At 41.7% G+C, this 17,648-nt stretch overlaps 1 protein-coding gene across 12 annotated transcripts in view; it reads left to right on the forward strand.

The window, feature by feature from the left end:
• PPFIBP2 (PPFIA binding protein 2) overlaps positions 1-17,648 on the forward strand; it is a 108,105-nt gene that overhangs the window by 52,419 nt on the left and 38,038 nt on the right. For 10 of the 12 annotated variants that reach the window (XM_081011942.1, XM_081011945.1, XM_081011938.1 and 7 more), the window contains 3 exons: positions 185-277; positions 7,846-7,959; positions 15,858-15,989. In XM_081011942.1, the coding sequence (XP_080868068.1) occupies positions 185-277; positions 7,846-7,959; positions 15,858-15,989 (339 nt within the window). Of the gene's footprint in view, positions 1-184; positions 278-7,190; positions 7,442-7,845; positions 7,960-11,087; positions 11,229-15,857; positions 15,990-17,648 lie in introns of those variants that run through there. The other 2 variants (XM_081011941.1, XM_081011949.1) reach the window with 2 other exon arrangements.

The following is a 17,648-nucleotide window of genomic DNA, read 5'->3' on the forward strand; positions in this document are numbered from 1 at the left end:
ATTTACCTGGGAGTAGACATGGTTAGGACTGCACTGTCAGCTGAGAAAATTGTAAGCTATGTGATACATTTGTGGCATGTTCTTATAGCTATGATGATTACACAGTGCTTTGAAGTTCTAGGCAAGATCTAACAATACAATCACATTTCAATTACTTGTAATCTTAACCTGTTGTTCTCTTTAGTCCCAGGTGAATCACCATACTTCTGCCAGTAATGAAACCTATCAAGAACGCCTAACAAGACTAGAGGGTGACAAAGAGTCTCTCATACTTCAGGTATGCAATTTATAGCATCACCATTTGCATTTGGAATTTATTGGTGTGTTTGTTGCTCATTGTGAAAAGCAGGAGAATAGAATATCATTATATCATGTATTTTATATTCTGCTTTTCAGGGCAGCACTATTTTTAAAAAATCCCTGTACCTACTTCAAATGAAAGAATTTTGGTCTTGGCCTGTGTGGTGATGAATTCACTTTATTCTTTTAACACTGTTATTTGTAGTATAATAAAAGTCTTATGCTATGTTTCTTGGGGATTAATTGCAGCAAGTGTTAGTTATTGTAGTTGTTGGTGTCAACTTTTAAATTCAATTTCCTGTCTGAAAATTCTACATATTTTAGATACACATATATATTAAAATATTTAAGTACTGAGAGAGCAGAAAACCTTAGGTCTCTATACTCTAAATTTCTGGGTCAAATAGATTGTGGATTCAGCTAGACATCAGCAACAGTAACAAAAAAAGCACATCCCTAATGGGCTATTGACTTTTAAGGGGGACCTGGTGTGACCCCATAGCCTTTAATAGTGTCTTGAAACTGCTTGGCTGCTGCCTCTCTCTTTATCTATCTCTGCCAGGAACATGTGTTCAAAGCTGGGACAAAGCTCACTTCAGCGTTTAGCAGTAGGAAAATAGTATCAGTCCATTTTGCATAGCCTAAAAAATTTGAAATTTGAGTGAGAAACTCCAGGCTGTAAAGTTTGGTGGTAGCACCTCTTGTTCCCCTGCTTACTTTTGACTGAAATGAAATGTACAATTGTTCTCGAACTTGGGAGTTCAGTTTTGGTTGGTGGTGCTCATTTTATCCAAGAAGAAAGAGCTTCTTGGTCCAAAGTCTTAAAACAGAGGAGAAGGAAAGGAAAGATTTGTGTGATGGGCTTTTTGAGTACAGTCGTACCTTGGTTCTCAAACCCCTTGTGACTCGAATGTTTTGGCTCCTGAACACCCCAAACCCAGAAGTGAGTGTTCTGTTTGTGAACGTTCTTTGGAACCTGAACATCCGATGCGGCTTCCGATTGAGTGCAGGAAGCTACTGCAGCCAATTGGAAGCCATGCCTTGGTTTTCTAATGTTTTCAGAAGTCAAACGGATTTCTGGAACGGATTCCATTCAAGAACCAGGGTACCACTGTACTGTATTGTGTACAGGGCTTTTTTCAGCTGGAGCTCACCAAAGCTCAGCTTTGGCATTTCTCAGTGGGTGCCCTTGCCATTCTAAGAGAAAAAGGGAGATGTTCAGCACCTCTTTTTCTAGAAAAATAGAACAGCTTCTTATGCTGGTTACAATGTCCAGTCTACACTCTTACCTTCCATCACGAAAATTACATTATGGGAATGTAACTCACAAGCTGTGTACTGTGATGCACTGGTGTTCTACAGGATGGGCTGAAATGTGTGTTGAAATTAAGTCAGCGTTTTGGGTGTTCTTTGTATTGTTATGCAGAAATTACCGTATTTTTCGCCCCATAGGGCGCACCGGCCCATAGGACGCACCTAGTTTTTTGGGGGGGAAATAAAGGGGGGGAATTATTTTTTTCCCCAGGTGCCGGGCTGGGGCAGGGGATGCCTGAGCTTCCCCAGCCCTCAGAACAGGCTGCTATCCGCAAGCCTAGGGAGCCCTGCGGGAAGTCGCGCCAGTCTCCCCAGGCTTGTGGATATCTGTCCCCCGAGCTTGTGGGGCTGGCGGTGGGGAGAAGCCCGCTTCTCCCAGCGCCAGCCTCCAAACCAGGTCGGGGAATAGCGGGATGGCGGCGCTCCACCTCCCCGCTGTCCCCCGAGCTTGTGGGGCTGCCCGATATCTGCACAAAGCCCAGGGCGCGCTGTGCAGCGCGCCCCAGGCTTCGGGATGCAGGCTGCTCCACAAGCTCGGGGGACAGCGGGGAGGCGGAGCGGCGCCTGCGGAGAGCTTCCTGAAGCCTGGAGAGCGAGAGGGGTCGGTGCGCACCAACCCCTCTCACTCTCCAGGCTTCAGCGAAAGCCTGCATTCGCCCCATAGGACGCACATACATTTCCCCTTCATTTTTGGAGGGGGGAAAGTGCGTCCTATAGGGCAAAAAATACGGTATTTTCTCCCTCTCCAACACCCAAAAATAAGCAATGAAGGAGAGTGAAAGAATTCACCAGGATACTCTCATGTAGTCTTCACTGTGACTAAGAAGTATGGGGCAGTCCCAGAAGCATCATCATTGCTCAGAAAGCAATGGCTCATAGCTGAGTTATGAATAAATGGGCAAGGAAAGCAGGACATGGCAAAATAATATCGCATATAGCTTCAGGATCAAGAGGAACATAAAATGTATGTGTGGTGTGCAAGCTTGAAGTATTCATCTGTTTTAATCCAAATAAACCCAGTAAGATAGGGTATCTTATTTTCATGAGTATTTCCACCTTCCTATGCCCTGGCATTGCATATTCAGGGCAATTAGCTGAAGAGAGGATCTGATCTGATCATAGTTGTGAGTTCCATGAGTATTATCAGTTCCTGTGCATCTGTTTACCCATTCAAAAGTACAGAAAACAACGTGTGTGTCCTTGATGTTCATGCTACGAGCAGTTGGCTTAATTGTGCATTTTGTTCATTAATCAAACATACAGAAATCAGTGGGTAATTGATGTGCATTGCTTGGATAATTTGCTTAATTGCTGCAAAGCAACTTTCACGGTTAAGCTGATGCATCAGGTTTTCTCAAGAACTTGATTATAATACAAGCCACCAGTTAGGGCCATTGTCCAAAGCCGTGAAATGAGGGGTATTTTACGAGAGGAATATTACAGTGCTTGCAGCATCTCTGTGTGATTCAAGTATTGCAAATGGTTCATTAAGAAACTATTACAGTAATGTTTATAGCTTGTTTAATTGCTGTCATTCCTTTAGTATAAGATGTAATGACTACTAGGACACAGACCTTTAGACCAGCTTTTGTCTTAATAGGTGTTTATACTTACTACTCAAGAGGCATGAAGGGAATAGAAATATTTGAAGCAAGAATATATACATACTTAATATAGATTATGCCTTAATTATAACTGTTAAGCGATATTGAGTTAATAGATGATTTTTTGAAGAAAAAATAAACAATATACCAGTAGACCCAGGGAATTCTCAATGTATTAAAATAGTAGACAGACCATGCAAGACTGAAATTGGCCCACCAGTAAAGTAGGTTGCGAACTAGAATATGATGCCCCTTTTCAGGTTGCACAAGTAGGGCTGTTCAAAATGTTAATATGTGAACATTTTTACAGTCGTTCGTGGAGCTGAAATGCTACCCAAAGATTATGAGGAGGCAGATGCTAATTGTTAGTAGATTTTGGGGGGGGGGGATTTGTAACTGGTTAATGAGGTGATCCAGGGACTAGCGTTTTATTTTCTGTCTCTTGTTTTAAAATGAAGGGGCAGCTTGACAACACACACTTGGGAAATGGGCCCACTAAAAATAAGAATAAGAGAATCAGCCCAATCTGTATCAAAGTTAGTAAAGAATACATTCACCACCACCCTCACATTTCAGAGAACTTGGGGCCCTTCCCCTGGATACCACAAAATGTCTCCCCTTGTTTCTATTCAAAGGTCTGCTGAAGGTGGGAGAGAGGGTTTTATGCTGTCCCAAGCACAGGATCACCCCCAAATATATTCCTACTTACCAAGAGACAAAACTGCCCTTGGCTGCTTTTCCAGACTAAAGCTGCTTATATATAATTACTCTTAACTTTGGATAATTGGCTTCCTAAATAAGTAATGCCATTGTGATTTAGTTGGCATTGTTTCTAATGGACACAGGAGATTTGGGTTTAAATCTCTGCTCAGCCCTGAAATTCTCAAAGTCCGCCTTGGGAAGCTCACTCTAGTGCAAGAGCTTTGCCCCATGTTTGCCCCATATTTCTGGCTAGTCAGCTACATATTGCAGGTGAACATTGTGTGCATATAGACGTTTGCAAAGTACTGGGGAAAGAATCTTTCACATCCGCCTAGGCCGATTGGGTGAGACACCTTTGAAATAGCCCCAGAAAGAAGGGCTACTCTGCAAAATCAAGTGTCTCTCTCTTCAACATTCCTCTATTGTAGCGGCCAACCAAAACTGTTGTGGGCATCACTTGGAATCCGAGCTCCATGAAATGATTTCTTAATGCAGCAGGCATCATTTTGGGGCTCAGAAATGGGAACTATGGCAAGAAACTAGAATTCCTAGTTAAATGCAAATCCCTTCTAGATTCTATCCAGAAGAGCCAATCCCGACATTGTCTGCTCTTCATGGACAAAGCAGATTTCAGTTCTGAGAAGTAAAAACTATCTATGAGGTTCTGACATACAGGCTTCCATTGTTGGTTATTTGCCTATTCCATACAACACAAAGCAGGAAAACATTCAGTTGGCAGAGATGCAATTCATTAGATGTAATGTAGTTGGGCACAGGCATCTCTTTGCCTTAATGCTGGCCACCCCAATTCTGCAGACCTATGAAAGAATTAGTAGCCTGTCAAATGACTGTTGGTTTCCTATATGGTCAATGCAGCTAGAACTCTTTATGCTAAATGCTGGAGATTACAAGCCATACCATAGATAAAGAATGGGTTGGGGAAAACCTGGGATGCCAGTTTAACATACCGTATTTTTCGCTCGATAACACGCACCTGACCATAACACGCACATAGTTTTTAGAGGAGGAAAACAAGAAAAAAAAATTCTGAATGAAACAGTGGATGTATCATTTTTGTGCTTCATGCTGTGGCCACAGACGTGTGATTTGACGGTGAGTTTGGGGTAGCCCAATGCAAAAATCCTGAGAATCCATGTGGATCTGTGCTTTGTAACCACGTTTTTGCACCATTGTAGCCCCAGGCAACAGTGGGTGCGTGATTTTTTTGGTGCAGGCTGTAGCCATGGACATGCTATGTGATCTGATGGTGAATTTGGGGTGACCCAATGCAAAGATCCTGAGGATCCATGTGGATCCGTGCTTTGTAACCACGTTTTAAGTGGGGAGGGAAGGAAAAACACAGAAGGGACAAAGAGCACGAGAGGGGTGTGCAGCTGGCTAACAATGCAGGAGAGGGGTTTAACAGGAGGGAGGAAAGGAAGGCAAAAGTTTTCCCCCACCCACCCACCCAAGCCAGCCTTCCTTCTCTCTCTCTCTCTCTCTCTCTCTCTCTCTCTCTCTCTCTCTCTCTCTCCCACCTGCATGTTTTCTGGCTACCTGCGAGTCCCTAGAATGCTGGACGCAGCAGCAGCAGTACGGAGAGGAGGAGGTGGTGGCTGTCGGCTGTGCTCCTAGCCGACGGAACCTGAGCCGGGTGGGCTGGAGCCTGCGCGCAGTGTGACTATGAAGGAATTAGAAGGAAGGACGCGATCCTTTCCTTTCGCCTCTGCTTGCAAAGAGGGCAGGGGATTTCCCTGCTCTTTGTTGCATTTGAGCAAACCGAAAACAGAAGAGGGTGGGCAGTAAGACCCTGATGCAGAATGCAGGAAAGCAGCAGCTTCCTCTCTACAGCTTTCACTCCTCCGCGTGATCTGATTCTTGCCTGATTTTTGCCCCTGTACTCGGGCCAGACGGCTCCAGGGACCACACATTCGCTCAATAACACGCACAGACATTTCCCCTTACTTTTTAGGAGAAAAAAATGTGAGTGTTATATAGAGAAAAATAGCTATTTTCTAAGAAGTTGAGAAAGAAGAGACAAGACTGGAAAAATGGCAGAAATCTATTGATTATAGTAAGGGATTTCAAACCAAACAAGTGTTATGGATTTAAAATGGAGTAGTATTTGTGAATCACTATTTTGGAAAATAGATATGTTTTGTTTATTATGGGATAGATTAAGGAATTTACGGAAATCGTGCTTTATGTTTTAACATGGGATTATAGCAGGTAGGAAGATTAATCTTCTGAATGAGCTTTTGGTTAGTAACATTAAGTGATTATTAAGGGATAATGGTTTTGCTCACTTATAATTAATAATCTTACTCATTTTGTGTTATTGTTTTCACAACAGCATAAATATAAGATTATTTTTTTTAAAAAAAGAACTTGTAGCCTGTGTGCCTACAAATCCTGGCTCTTGGCATGTGGATGACCTCAAAATGTGGAGGTGTCTCTATTGCAGCTTGCAAAATCTTTAATAACTCACAAGAGGTGATTCTTCCTTTGCAAAGTAGAACTAGGTTAGCATTTTTATATAAAAAAAGAAGGCAGCTGGTTTTAGATATGACAGGGCTTGCTTTGCTACACAGTCAACTGCTTTCTCCCTAAATCTGGATTGTTTGGAAAAACCTACAATTATGTACTTTTATTGAAGTACAAAAGGTGTGTCTCTGATGCATACCACCGCAATATTTCTTTCCCAATTTTTATGTTAGCAAACTTCTCAAACAAGGAAGGAGGCAGAAAAGAATATCAAGTCCTTGAAGCTCTTCAGTCCAGATTGTTCCAGCGTTCAGGTTTAATTGGTTAAAAGAAATCTGGAGGTGTTAGTTCTGAGAGGTAGGAAGCCCAGGGAACCCTCTGACAATCCAGACTTGCAGAAGGCACACAAAGTCTGTTTGCTTGCTTGTTTGTTTCAATTACATTAGCTACCATTGGGTTCCGCTGCTATTTATGTCTTCGCACAGAACAAAGAGTTCATGTTGTTTTCTGTAGCTGTGGGGTGACACCATTCTTGGATCTCCCTGAGAATTCTTACTAATTCATTCCCAACAATTCAGTGCCTAAACTCTGGCGTTCATGTTTAAGCTTGTAATACTTTGAACCTGTGAAAAGCAGAGCACTGCCAATGTTAAAACATGTCTTTTGCATATTACGTTTTTTAAACAGTCACAGAAAGCTTTGTTGATAGGTAAGCTGTTCTCGTGCTCTCGTAAGGAGAAAGGTAATTGGTTGGCTTCCTACAAGACTCTTTCCCTTACATTTCCCCCTTTCTAAGGAGAGAAGTGTTGGCAGAAGCTGAAAGGGTTGTGCGCGCTCAAAGCCCACTTAAAATATTAACAGGATTCTTCAGGGGCTTTTTCCCTTTGAAGGATTATTTACTGTAAATGCTAGCACATGATCTTCAGTGTTCTGTTTTCACATCAGCATTTGTTTGTTTTTCTAGCCTTCCAAATGCCTCTTTTTTAATTTTTTAAAAATGTTGCTGGTATTTTTCTTCTTCTCAGTGACTTCTTAAGGTAAGTAGCAAACTGTCATTTTGAAAATGGAGTAAGACATTTTAAAGTCATTTAGTAACTAGTTGAATGATTTGAGGGGGATTAAAAAAAGAAAAAGCCTGTGTAGTGCGGTGTATGTTGGACTGAAGCCTGGGAAGGAGTGGGTTCAAATCCCTATTTGGAGATGAACCTTATCAAGATGACCTTGGTTCAGCTAGTTGCTGCCTTTAAACCAAATCTATTTTATCTGGCTGTTAGAGAACATGAAGAGATTATTCCATGCCACCACCCTATAAGGAAGAGTGGCCAACACATGTGGGTGGGTGCATATAGCTATGATTCATTACTAACAGTAATGGCTTTTATCCCTGAAAGTATGGAATATTTCCTTTTTCTGACTGTTCCCTTTTTGTCCTCAATTGTAGGTGAGCGTCCTTACAGACCAGGTGGAGGCCCAGGGAGAAAAGATCAGAGATCTAGAAGTTTGCCTCGAGGGGCACCAGCTGAAACTTAATGCTACTGAAGAGATGCTTCAACAGGTAGGAGGAGTGTGGGATTTATAAAGAAGATTTTTGTGAATAAGCAGACTCCATGTACACATCTGGCTCTATAGTCCCTCGAGACAAATAGGCTGGAATTAGATATATCTCTAGCCTCCTTACAAATCAATTTTTATGAGTTGCTTTTGCTTTCTTGACTGGTGTGTGGTGTTCTATATATCAGGCATATAATGCTGTGACCAGTAGGCGTGTAAATTGATACCATTGTGTGTATTATTCTTCATTAGTGTGACAAAGAAAAGTCAACAAGAGGGCTGGATGTGGCTGAAAACCTGTTAAACTGGTTAGATGTTCTTTTTTTATATCACTGTAGAGGTTAAACTAATGAAATGGGTGGCTCAGAAGCTGTTTTCACGGAGTTTGGTTTGAGGTTTAAGTAATGAGTGATTTTATCGAATTTGGGAAGTTTTAAGAGTTTTAATTGATATTCATTATTTTTAACTGAGCACCTGTGTCCGAAGGTCTCCTTATATGCAGCCATTTGCTTGCAAAAGCAGTTGGATGGTAGACCTAGCTCATCCCACCTTTAAGCAGCAGACAAAGAGGGGTCAGTCTTTGCAACTTGAAGTGACTTGCTGAGTAGAGCAAAAGCAACGGTTAATACATAAAAAACTCTGAAGGATTTGTTCCTTGCAGTTTCCAGGCCTGCCTATAATCTTGGGATTCTAGAAATACATCACACTCTGGGATCCTGGCACAAGGAGATCCCCGTTGCTTTTCTCCAACACTGGGAGCTGGCCCCTGTGTTGAAGCCCCCAAGCATGTGTTTCCTATACGCCTGCATTCACATCAATTAGAGGATAGCTCAGTCAGTAGAGCATGAGACCTTTAATCTCAGGGCCAAGGGTTCAAGCCCCACGTTGGGCAAAAATTTCCTGCATTGCAGGGGGTTGGACTACATGACCCTGGTTGTCCCTTCCAACTCTACAGTTTTATGATTCATATACTGGAGAAAGTATGTGGCAAGCATGCTTCAAAAATACGTTTTTCTGGAACATGTGAAGCATCCCATAAAAGCACACTAGTGAAAATGTGTTTGGTAATATCATCATTTGCAAGGGACATTTAATTTAAATTGGTGAGTTGTATTAAAACAACAACCAGGAATAAGCCCTCCATGACCTTCTCTTATGAAGTATCTAAATTGCATGTTGCTTTTACTGCCCTGAAGTTGCTTGATAGCCCTAAGCAAGCCATGGTCTCTCTGCAATATGAGGATACCAATACTGACACACTCAGCATGGTACTTTGCATGTAAAACTTACAAGATAAGGTAGGTGGGGCGGCTTGAATATTTGTATAGCACTCTAAAGGTTAGGCGTCATTATTCCTACACACAATTTGATACATGGTAGAATTTATCTTCTGTTTCTCTTCCATACAGCAACAGTAGATCTCCACAGGCATTTTAGTTGGGATATTCTTCAAGTTAGGACTGACTCACATAATCAAATACAACTGCCAGCAATATGTTTATAAATATACATTGTGTATATATATATATAGTCTCCAGGCTTGGCTATATGGATTCAAAGATGCTAGTGGCAAAGTATTTCCTGGAGTGCAGTGTTGCAAGTACAAACTGTGGTTCAGCATGCCAACTCCCATTGCACATCAGGTTGGTTTTGGAGTGTAGTTTAATTGTGGCATTTGCCATGAGCGTTCTTGAATCTGGGCTGTTGTGCTCTAAACAAAAAGGCACAAACTACACAATCCTCGAAATGTTAGTCTTCTTCTTCTTCTTCTTCTTCTTTGGTGATCACTCATAGCCGAGTAAAATTGTCTTCCATAAACACGGTTTTAAGAATGAGTCCGTAAGTGACTGTGGAGGCCAATTCTGGATCCACACGTCCTTCCACAGTGGGGACATTGGTTTCTGGGCGGGAGTTGATTACGTTGTGGATTTTCCAAGCATGCCTTCCTCTTAGCAAGTTTCTCCCTTGCGTCCCTTGTGTCCTGAGTTTGAGTGTCTTCAAAGCCCATAACACCTTTTGTAAAGGCTGTTCTCCAATTGGAGCGCTCGCAGGCAAGTGTTTCCCAATTGCTGGTGTTTATACTACATTTTTAAAAATTTGGCTTGAGACAGTCTTTAAACCACTTTTGTTGACCACCAGTATTACACTTTCCATTTTTAACTTCGGAATATAGTTGCTTTGGAAGATGATAATCAGGTATCCACACAACATGACCAGTCCAACAAAGTTGATGTTGAAATGTTATTATCCAAATGGTGACACTTTCATCACATCTTTGACACAGACAACATGCATTCATGAGCATAAAGAACTGGTTATCTGTAAAGGTTGGGGCTCTGACTTCTTTCCCAGCCATGTGGCAGGAGCAGTGGAGGGGAGTGAGAGCTTCTCAGTAGTGTGCACTAACCTTGGTTTCAGTGTGTCATGTGGGCCAAGCCTTACCCTATCTTTGATCATCACAACCATTGACTAATTTACTTGGTATCCAGCTCTGTTTCCATTTGGTCTCGCTCATGATCCAAAAGCACGTGAGGCAGCTGCATCAGCTGAAACTAAGCAGGTCTGGGTCAATTCAGTGTCTAGATGGAAGGCTGCATGGGAACCCGATGTGCACTGCCTTGCATGCCATGAGGAAAGGCAGGATACAAAAAAATGTTAAATAAGCACCGCCTTGGATGTTTGCTCTATTTAATTTCCAAATACTGCTTTCTGATATGAAAGTGCTGTCCCTTAGTCCTTGGTGTCTTAGGCTAGTTAGGATTTCTGGGTGGCAAGAGGAAGGTGCTGTGCACATGTTCAGTGATGCTCTTTTTTCCTTTTTTGCTATGCTTGAGGTCTCACTTTCAGCACTGAGGAAAGTTCTGGGTCTAAGCACTGGTGAGGTATGTCTGAAATCAGTCTTTGGCTCTTTTTGCAGGGACTAAGTGTTCAAACAGTCACCCTCCTGGCAAGTTGCATGCTTCTCCTTTCTTTCTAACTTCTCTTTTTGGACTCGCGGTGTGTAAACAGAGAAGTGGAAGGCTGCAATCCTCTGCCTCTTACTGTGTCAGCTTGAAATGGTGCAAGAAGCCACATTCTCAGCTGTGTTTTAACTTAAGCGAATATTCCATTTATACCACAGCTGACACACAGCTCTTGTAAAAAGTGCCGCCCTCATCCTAGTGTGATTCTTGCTGAATTTTGGGTAGGACTCTAGCCTGTTTGTTTCCATATTGCTTTAACGAAGGAATGGATTGTACCAGCTTCAACTTTCAGCAGTGTATTTCCCACAAAGTACGTATTAAATGTCATGGAGTTTAAATGGAATATTCTTTTGGGATGTTCTGTTATACAGCATGAGTTCCTGCTTGCTTTTGTCTTTTTAATATCTTGGAACAGGATGGTGGGGATTTGTGACGGATTGTAAATTCCACTTACCAGGTGAATACTCTCTTTGGGTGAATACCTTGGTCTTATACCAACAATGCAATTCAAGCTAGCTAATATTCCTCAACCCTGCCACCATTTCCAAGTTTCCAGAAAGCATAAATATGCCTGTGCTGCTGTTTTTTGTTACAAATTCATTTTATGCTTAGATTTCAGGAAGATTAAACAGCACTTCAGTGTGAAAACTGAACACAATGTGTTAACTTTGTGCAAAATGGTTGTTGTGTTGTGGTTTAGACATTAGTATGGCTTTAAAGACAAAGCAAACTTAATATATGACATTGTTTTAACAGTTTCTGCGGGGTTTGCATTTTTGGATCCTTGAATTTGGGTCTTCTTTTTTTTTCTTAAGAAAGGAAAAGAATTGGAGGGGGTGTTTCTTGCAAATTACTTTGATCAGTAGTAAATGACAGATTTATAGCAGTCAGAAAAAAACAAAGACGTTGCATCGTGTACTGCCAAATTTTGTTATGCTTATTTATAAATGTACTAAACAATATAGATTATACTCTTGTCTGGCTGTCTCTGCTGCTGTCTTTTTACAGATCCTCCTGAAACTCTTGTAGCCAAAATTAGCTCTGCACTTGACACGTATTATCTTTTCACTTCAAAACCAATAACGCAATCTGTACTTTTACTTCTTACAACTCTGTATTTATTCAAGTTGCCTTCCAATTGCATCATACCGCTGGAATACTCTGTAATTTCCCCATAACAAAGTGGGTCATATTCCACTAATGAACTGCTCAACATAAGCATCTGCTTGAAGATGGAAATAATGACTTCCACATGTTAGCAACTGCACTGTGGCATTTTATTCAAGCTGTGCTTCAGATAATTTTTAGTTCAGTAGACTTTCTGGACCACAAGTCTCATCTGGCTAAAATTAAAGCAGCACCACTGAAGTATAACATCGGCGTTTGCTTTTCTAAAAACTAAAAGTTAGGGAAGTTGCAAGGGTGTCATGCATTGTCACTTTAAGTAAGGGTTGTATGTAAGTCCTATTCACACATTTCTGTGTTACATTCCACAGATGTGTTCACCAACTATTTTGCATCTCTTACTTTTGTGCTGGTTCGACGTGTCTTTCTAATGCTCTGGATGGTGATCTCTGCTTGCTTCCTTTTATAACTGCTAACCAGATCCAAAGTTTGTCTTTACTGTTTGTGGCATAACACCGAAATCCATCTGTGTTGAATTCAAGATTTGAGCTCTTGCTTTCTAGCTGACCCTATTTGCATTTTAATGCCGGCTTCAGAAATACTTAAATTGGGACAAGACTCTCAACAGTTAGCTCCAGATCCTGTTTTCAGTGCCAAGACTTAGTCCTGGATAATGTGAAATAGCAGTTAGGGGAGAATAGCTTTCAGCTTGTGCACTGTATCACTACACCACACAAGCAGTATTTATAAGTTGGGGATTAAGAGGGGAGGTATTTTGGGGGTGAGAGTTTAAAACAGGATTAGACAAATTCATGGACTACATGCCTCTTTAGCTATCAGCTGCCATGGCTATATGGAATCTTCTCCTCCACTAATATAGCACTGCTCTATACATATCCACAAGCTACTTTTCTGTGTTCAGGAACTGTGTGCTTCTGGAATACTAATGACTTGGAGAATTTTGTTCAAGAGTGCCGGGGAAATGGTTTCTCACTGCAAGCCTGGAGACTTTCTGTCCAATAGAGCTGCTCCAGAAACCCCAGAACGCCAATGTTGGAGATGGCAACAGGGGGTAGCACTTTTTTCCCTTGGCACATAGTTAAATTATGGAAGTCATTCCCAGAGGAGGCAATGATGGCCACCAACTTGGAAGGCTTTAGGGGAGGATTGAATGAATTCATGAAAGATAAGGCTATCCATTACAACTTGCTGTGATGGCTATGATCTGCCTCCACAGTCAGAGGACATCCTGCCCCACTGAAGGGGGTTTGGTATGCTAGGAACCTGAGGCACATAAAGCATTAGAGATGACAAAGTTCTGTTTCAGTTTTATAGGGAGCGCTCCCAAGCTGTTGAGGGCTGCCTAACCACCACTTAAAGCAACAAGAGTTCTTATTTTGTGTGGGAGAAAACCCTCAGCCACCTCATCTTCAAAGTTGAGGCCACGCCATCCTTTGCAAGTTCTGTGATTTCCTCCTCTCCAAAGTTTAATCCAGTATTCTAGGTTGGTGTGTTCGCCCCACCCTGCTCCAAAAACAACAACAAAAAAATATTTTAAAAGTCGGGACCAAACACTACTCTGTATATGCCTGAAAACTACTTTCCTGTGTTTGCGGAATAAACTCTTCTGGAACACACATTTAGCACAAGCCCAATACACATTCCAATGCAAACCTTTTTTTTTTTTAAGAATAATTTTTTATTAACCGACCAATCACATCAAATCAAACCAAATTACATAAATTCCAAATTACACAGCCGAATTTTAAATTTTTGTTGGGGGTACCCATATTTCAAGTTCCGAAGGGGATCCAATCAACTTATTGCTTCTTGCTGCTGTTTTAATGTCCACAAATCTAACCATATGATGTTCACAGTACTATCCAGTCCTTTCTTATTGTTTTTCCACATCTCTTGTTTTTATTTTCATATATTTTTCCTTTCTCTTTGTGACCTCTGATAGTCTCCACAAGCTGGTTAAAACAGTTTGTAATCCTGCGTGGATATTATTATTTTTTTATCCAGTAGCCATATCCAGACGTTTTCCATATAACATCACTTCCATACATCAAAACAGTCTTAGCGTCATTAATCTTCACCAATCTGCCTCCTTTCTCAAACCTCTGAGGAGATTCACCAGGAATGCAGTCTGAAAACATTCCTCCTCCCGGCTATAAATCCTTTGGCAAGATGGCGAATCTGAATTAATTGCTGCGCCATTCCAAAAGCTCTTATTCCTTCTCGATCTCCATAAAGCATACTTTTGGTTAAAGTTTATCTCCACACAGACCTTAATCATCCTGCTTGGGTCAGTTAAACCGACGGTTCTAATGAGGAGGGGTTCTTGGTAAATCACATAGAAGAAAAGTAAAAAAGGTTCCCCCCCCCATTCAGTCCCGTTGCCAACATACCCAGCCTTTGGTGTATATTCATCGTAAAATATTCCTGTTGCTCCAACCCGTCGTCTTCTTTCGCAGAGGTCCCTTAAATTAGCAGTCTTCACTCCCCTTCTTCACTTGAAATATGTGCATTTGCTTCTTTTGTAATTAATTATTCCAAATTGCTGCAGCTAGTGCGCTATCAGAGACAGCGTCCAGGAGAGCCGAGGTCCACACGGGGGCATTCTGCCTAGTGCCCTCACCCCCTCATTCCAATGCAAACCTGACTTTGTTGTGCCAGATGACTTTCTGTCCAGTAGAGCTGGCCCAGAAATGAGCAAATTTACCAAAATACATAGGAGCACAGCTGACAAATTAGTCTTAAGAGTTATATTGGGCAGCACTGAACTGGAAAACTGCATGAGCAGAACAACTTGAGCAAGGGGACTTCCTGCCTGCCTCCTTTATGCATGCCCCGCATCACTCCAAAATCTGCTCTGAAGTATTGGGGGAAACCCCAGAACAGATTTAGGGGGTGTGCTGGGGGAGAAGTAATTCTGCTCACACAAAGCGCTACAGCCTATTATCTGTAGCAATCATGTTGTGATATGTCATTTGAATCCATCCCGCAGCACGTTGTTTCAAAAACAAAATGAAAAGATTGGTCTGATATGTAGGATCCCATACATATCCTGCCTTTGAAATATCTTGGGTATGACCGTAAGCAGATCTGCAGGAAGGTGAGACTGCTTAACCCTTCAGTCTTATCCGTTTTGCCACTTAAAAATCTTCCCTCCAAAATCTCTTTTCACAACCACAAGTAGGAAACAATATGAATACAAATAGGTCTTCTCCTGTGCATGGAAATGCGGGGACAGGGAGTGAGGCTTAAGCAGAGGGAAAGGGTTAAGGACCTCTCCTTCTGCCGCTTTCTCCATATTTCAGCCTCCTATGACAACTTCGGGTTTTTAAAAATAAAGCAGGGAATACATGTACACAATTGTGTGTAACATGTATATGGCACAATACGCTAACGCTTAAGAAGCAGAGCTGCAAAATTCATTGCTAAGCTTTCAAAACACACTCAGTACTAACAATTGCTATGTAATGAATTTGTTCTACTGCCTCAGCAAAAACCCCTGTTCTGTATTCTCAAGTAAACTTGAAAATCCCTTGCCTTGTGGTGTCTTTATTTTGTCCCAGGTCTAAAAACAATTATGAAGGGTTGCTTTACTTAATGGTAGTGAACACTTGGGTAAAATGTTTCCGTAAACAAAAACATTTTTAAAATGCCTATGTGGCTCTTAACGTAATATTTATATTCAGTTAAGTGTTGCCTGTAAATTGTTAAATTTGGAGAAGGAAGTACTTTTTCTGTCAGCCGTGGAATTGAGTGAATAAAAAAATATCACAGACATACACTCCTATTTTTGCAGGAGCTGCTAAGTCGAACATTGCTGGAAACTCAGAAATTGGACCTAATGGCAGAAGTTTCGGATCTGAAGATTAAGCTGGTTGGGATGGAGAAGGAACAAAGCGAATATGAAGAGAAGCAGAACAAAGCTGAGGTGAGCCTTGCTTGGTTGCCATTTGAATTCATGACACTGAGAACAGACCTACATGCTCCATCTCCTAAGTAGATGTTTAAAATCTGGCCACGAGGGTCCAGTTTCCAGCCATGACATGGTGCATGGGAGGGTAATGCTGTGCTCTTCCTTCACCCTTTGCTAGTCTCTACCAACGATTTCCAAGTTGCTTTTCACGCAGCACAGATCCCAAACTCGTTTCTGCAAGCTTTACTGCTCTGGTAATTTTGCTTTCTGGTCAGTCTTTGCCAAGGCTGGCGAGGTGAACTGCCATCTCTCTTAGTTGATCAATCCAGTTATTCCTGATGCAGGAAATTACCCACCCTCCACGGAGGCGGTTGTCTCTGCATGAGTCACTGCTCTGGGTAACCTTGTTCCAGTGAGGAGACATGCACATAATAGCACCTTACAGATAAACACAAAGTGGTCTCCAGTGAGAAAGTTCATTCCACTCTAGACATCTTTGGATGCAAGAGTGGACTGGGCTCCCTAATTTTAACTCTGAAAAAAAGTGTGCCACAGGTGCTAGAAGTCTGGTGAATACTCTGGCTAAGCAGTTTTTCCAAATATGACTGGGAGCAAACAAAGAGTGTGTGTGTGTGCGCGCACACACACACACACACTTTACCGTGTACCTCATCTACCATATTGTTGTGACCACTCAAACTCACTCTTCTTATCGCATAGGCACTCAGTCATTTGTTTATTTGTTTGTTTCAACTTCATTCCATGTTTCCTTCAGTCTTAATTTTCTCTCTTCCTCTTGTGTAGTCAGTAGTGAACCTGATCAGTGAACTACAAGAACAAATGTGTAGACTGCAGCTGGACATTAATAGTAAAATCCAGGAAAGAAAATCCCACAGTAGGAAGCCAAATATGGCAGCAGTCGGTCCTCAAGATAGCATTGACTCGGTGACAGAGGTCCCTGTTTCGAAGAATTGCACTCAGTGTGATGTATGAGAAGTAAATTTTGGCCTGAGTTTGTGCATTGCCCTCTTTCAGAGACCAAACTAAACTACTAACTGGAGCTTGCTGTGATCAATTGGCATTAATTTGCGTAGCCTTCACTAGACAGAGTGCTGTGTTTAAGAAACCAACAGGAAATTTTTGCTTGTCTTGGCCCAGCATGCTTTCATCCAGTCCAAGTAAACATGTGCTTTATCTCCCAGTTGTAAATCAGTTTTGTCTCCTGTTTGGAATGATTTTCTCAGGAGTTGCTCCATGTAAAATTAGGAGGGCTGCTTAAATTGTGCTAAGTTGGCCTAACATACAAGATACTTATCATGGTGTTCAACAGTCTTTTATATCTATTATGGGATGCTTTGGTGATGGTCTGGTTGGATAAATGCAGGTAGGCACCTTGATTGTGGGTTACATGGTTATTCTTTGTTGTTCTTTGTCTCTCACATATGACATACGTGGAAGGTTTGCTAATGCCCAGAAAAAAGGATACACTTTCAGTATGGGGGGGGGGGAGTCAAATTGAGTATGTACTGATTTACATATGATTATTGCTAAACTGAGGATCATGAAAAGACATACAAGGATAAACCCAGGGACCTCTCAGGGAGAGAGGGGTAGTCTAGGTCTCTTCATTTCAAGAAGTTAGCACTCTTGCCTCATGAAATCATCATCATCATC

This window comes from Podarcis pityusensis (genome assembly GCF_964106645.2).
Source record: "Podarcis pityusensis genome assembly, chromosome: 1".
Classification (NCBI taxonomy): Eukaryota; Metazoa; Chordata; class Lepidosauria; order Squamata; family Lacertidae; genus Podarcis; species Podarcis pityusensis.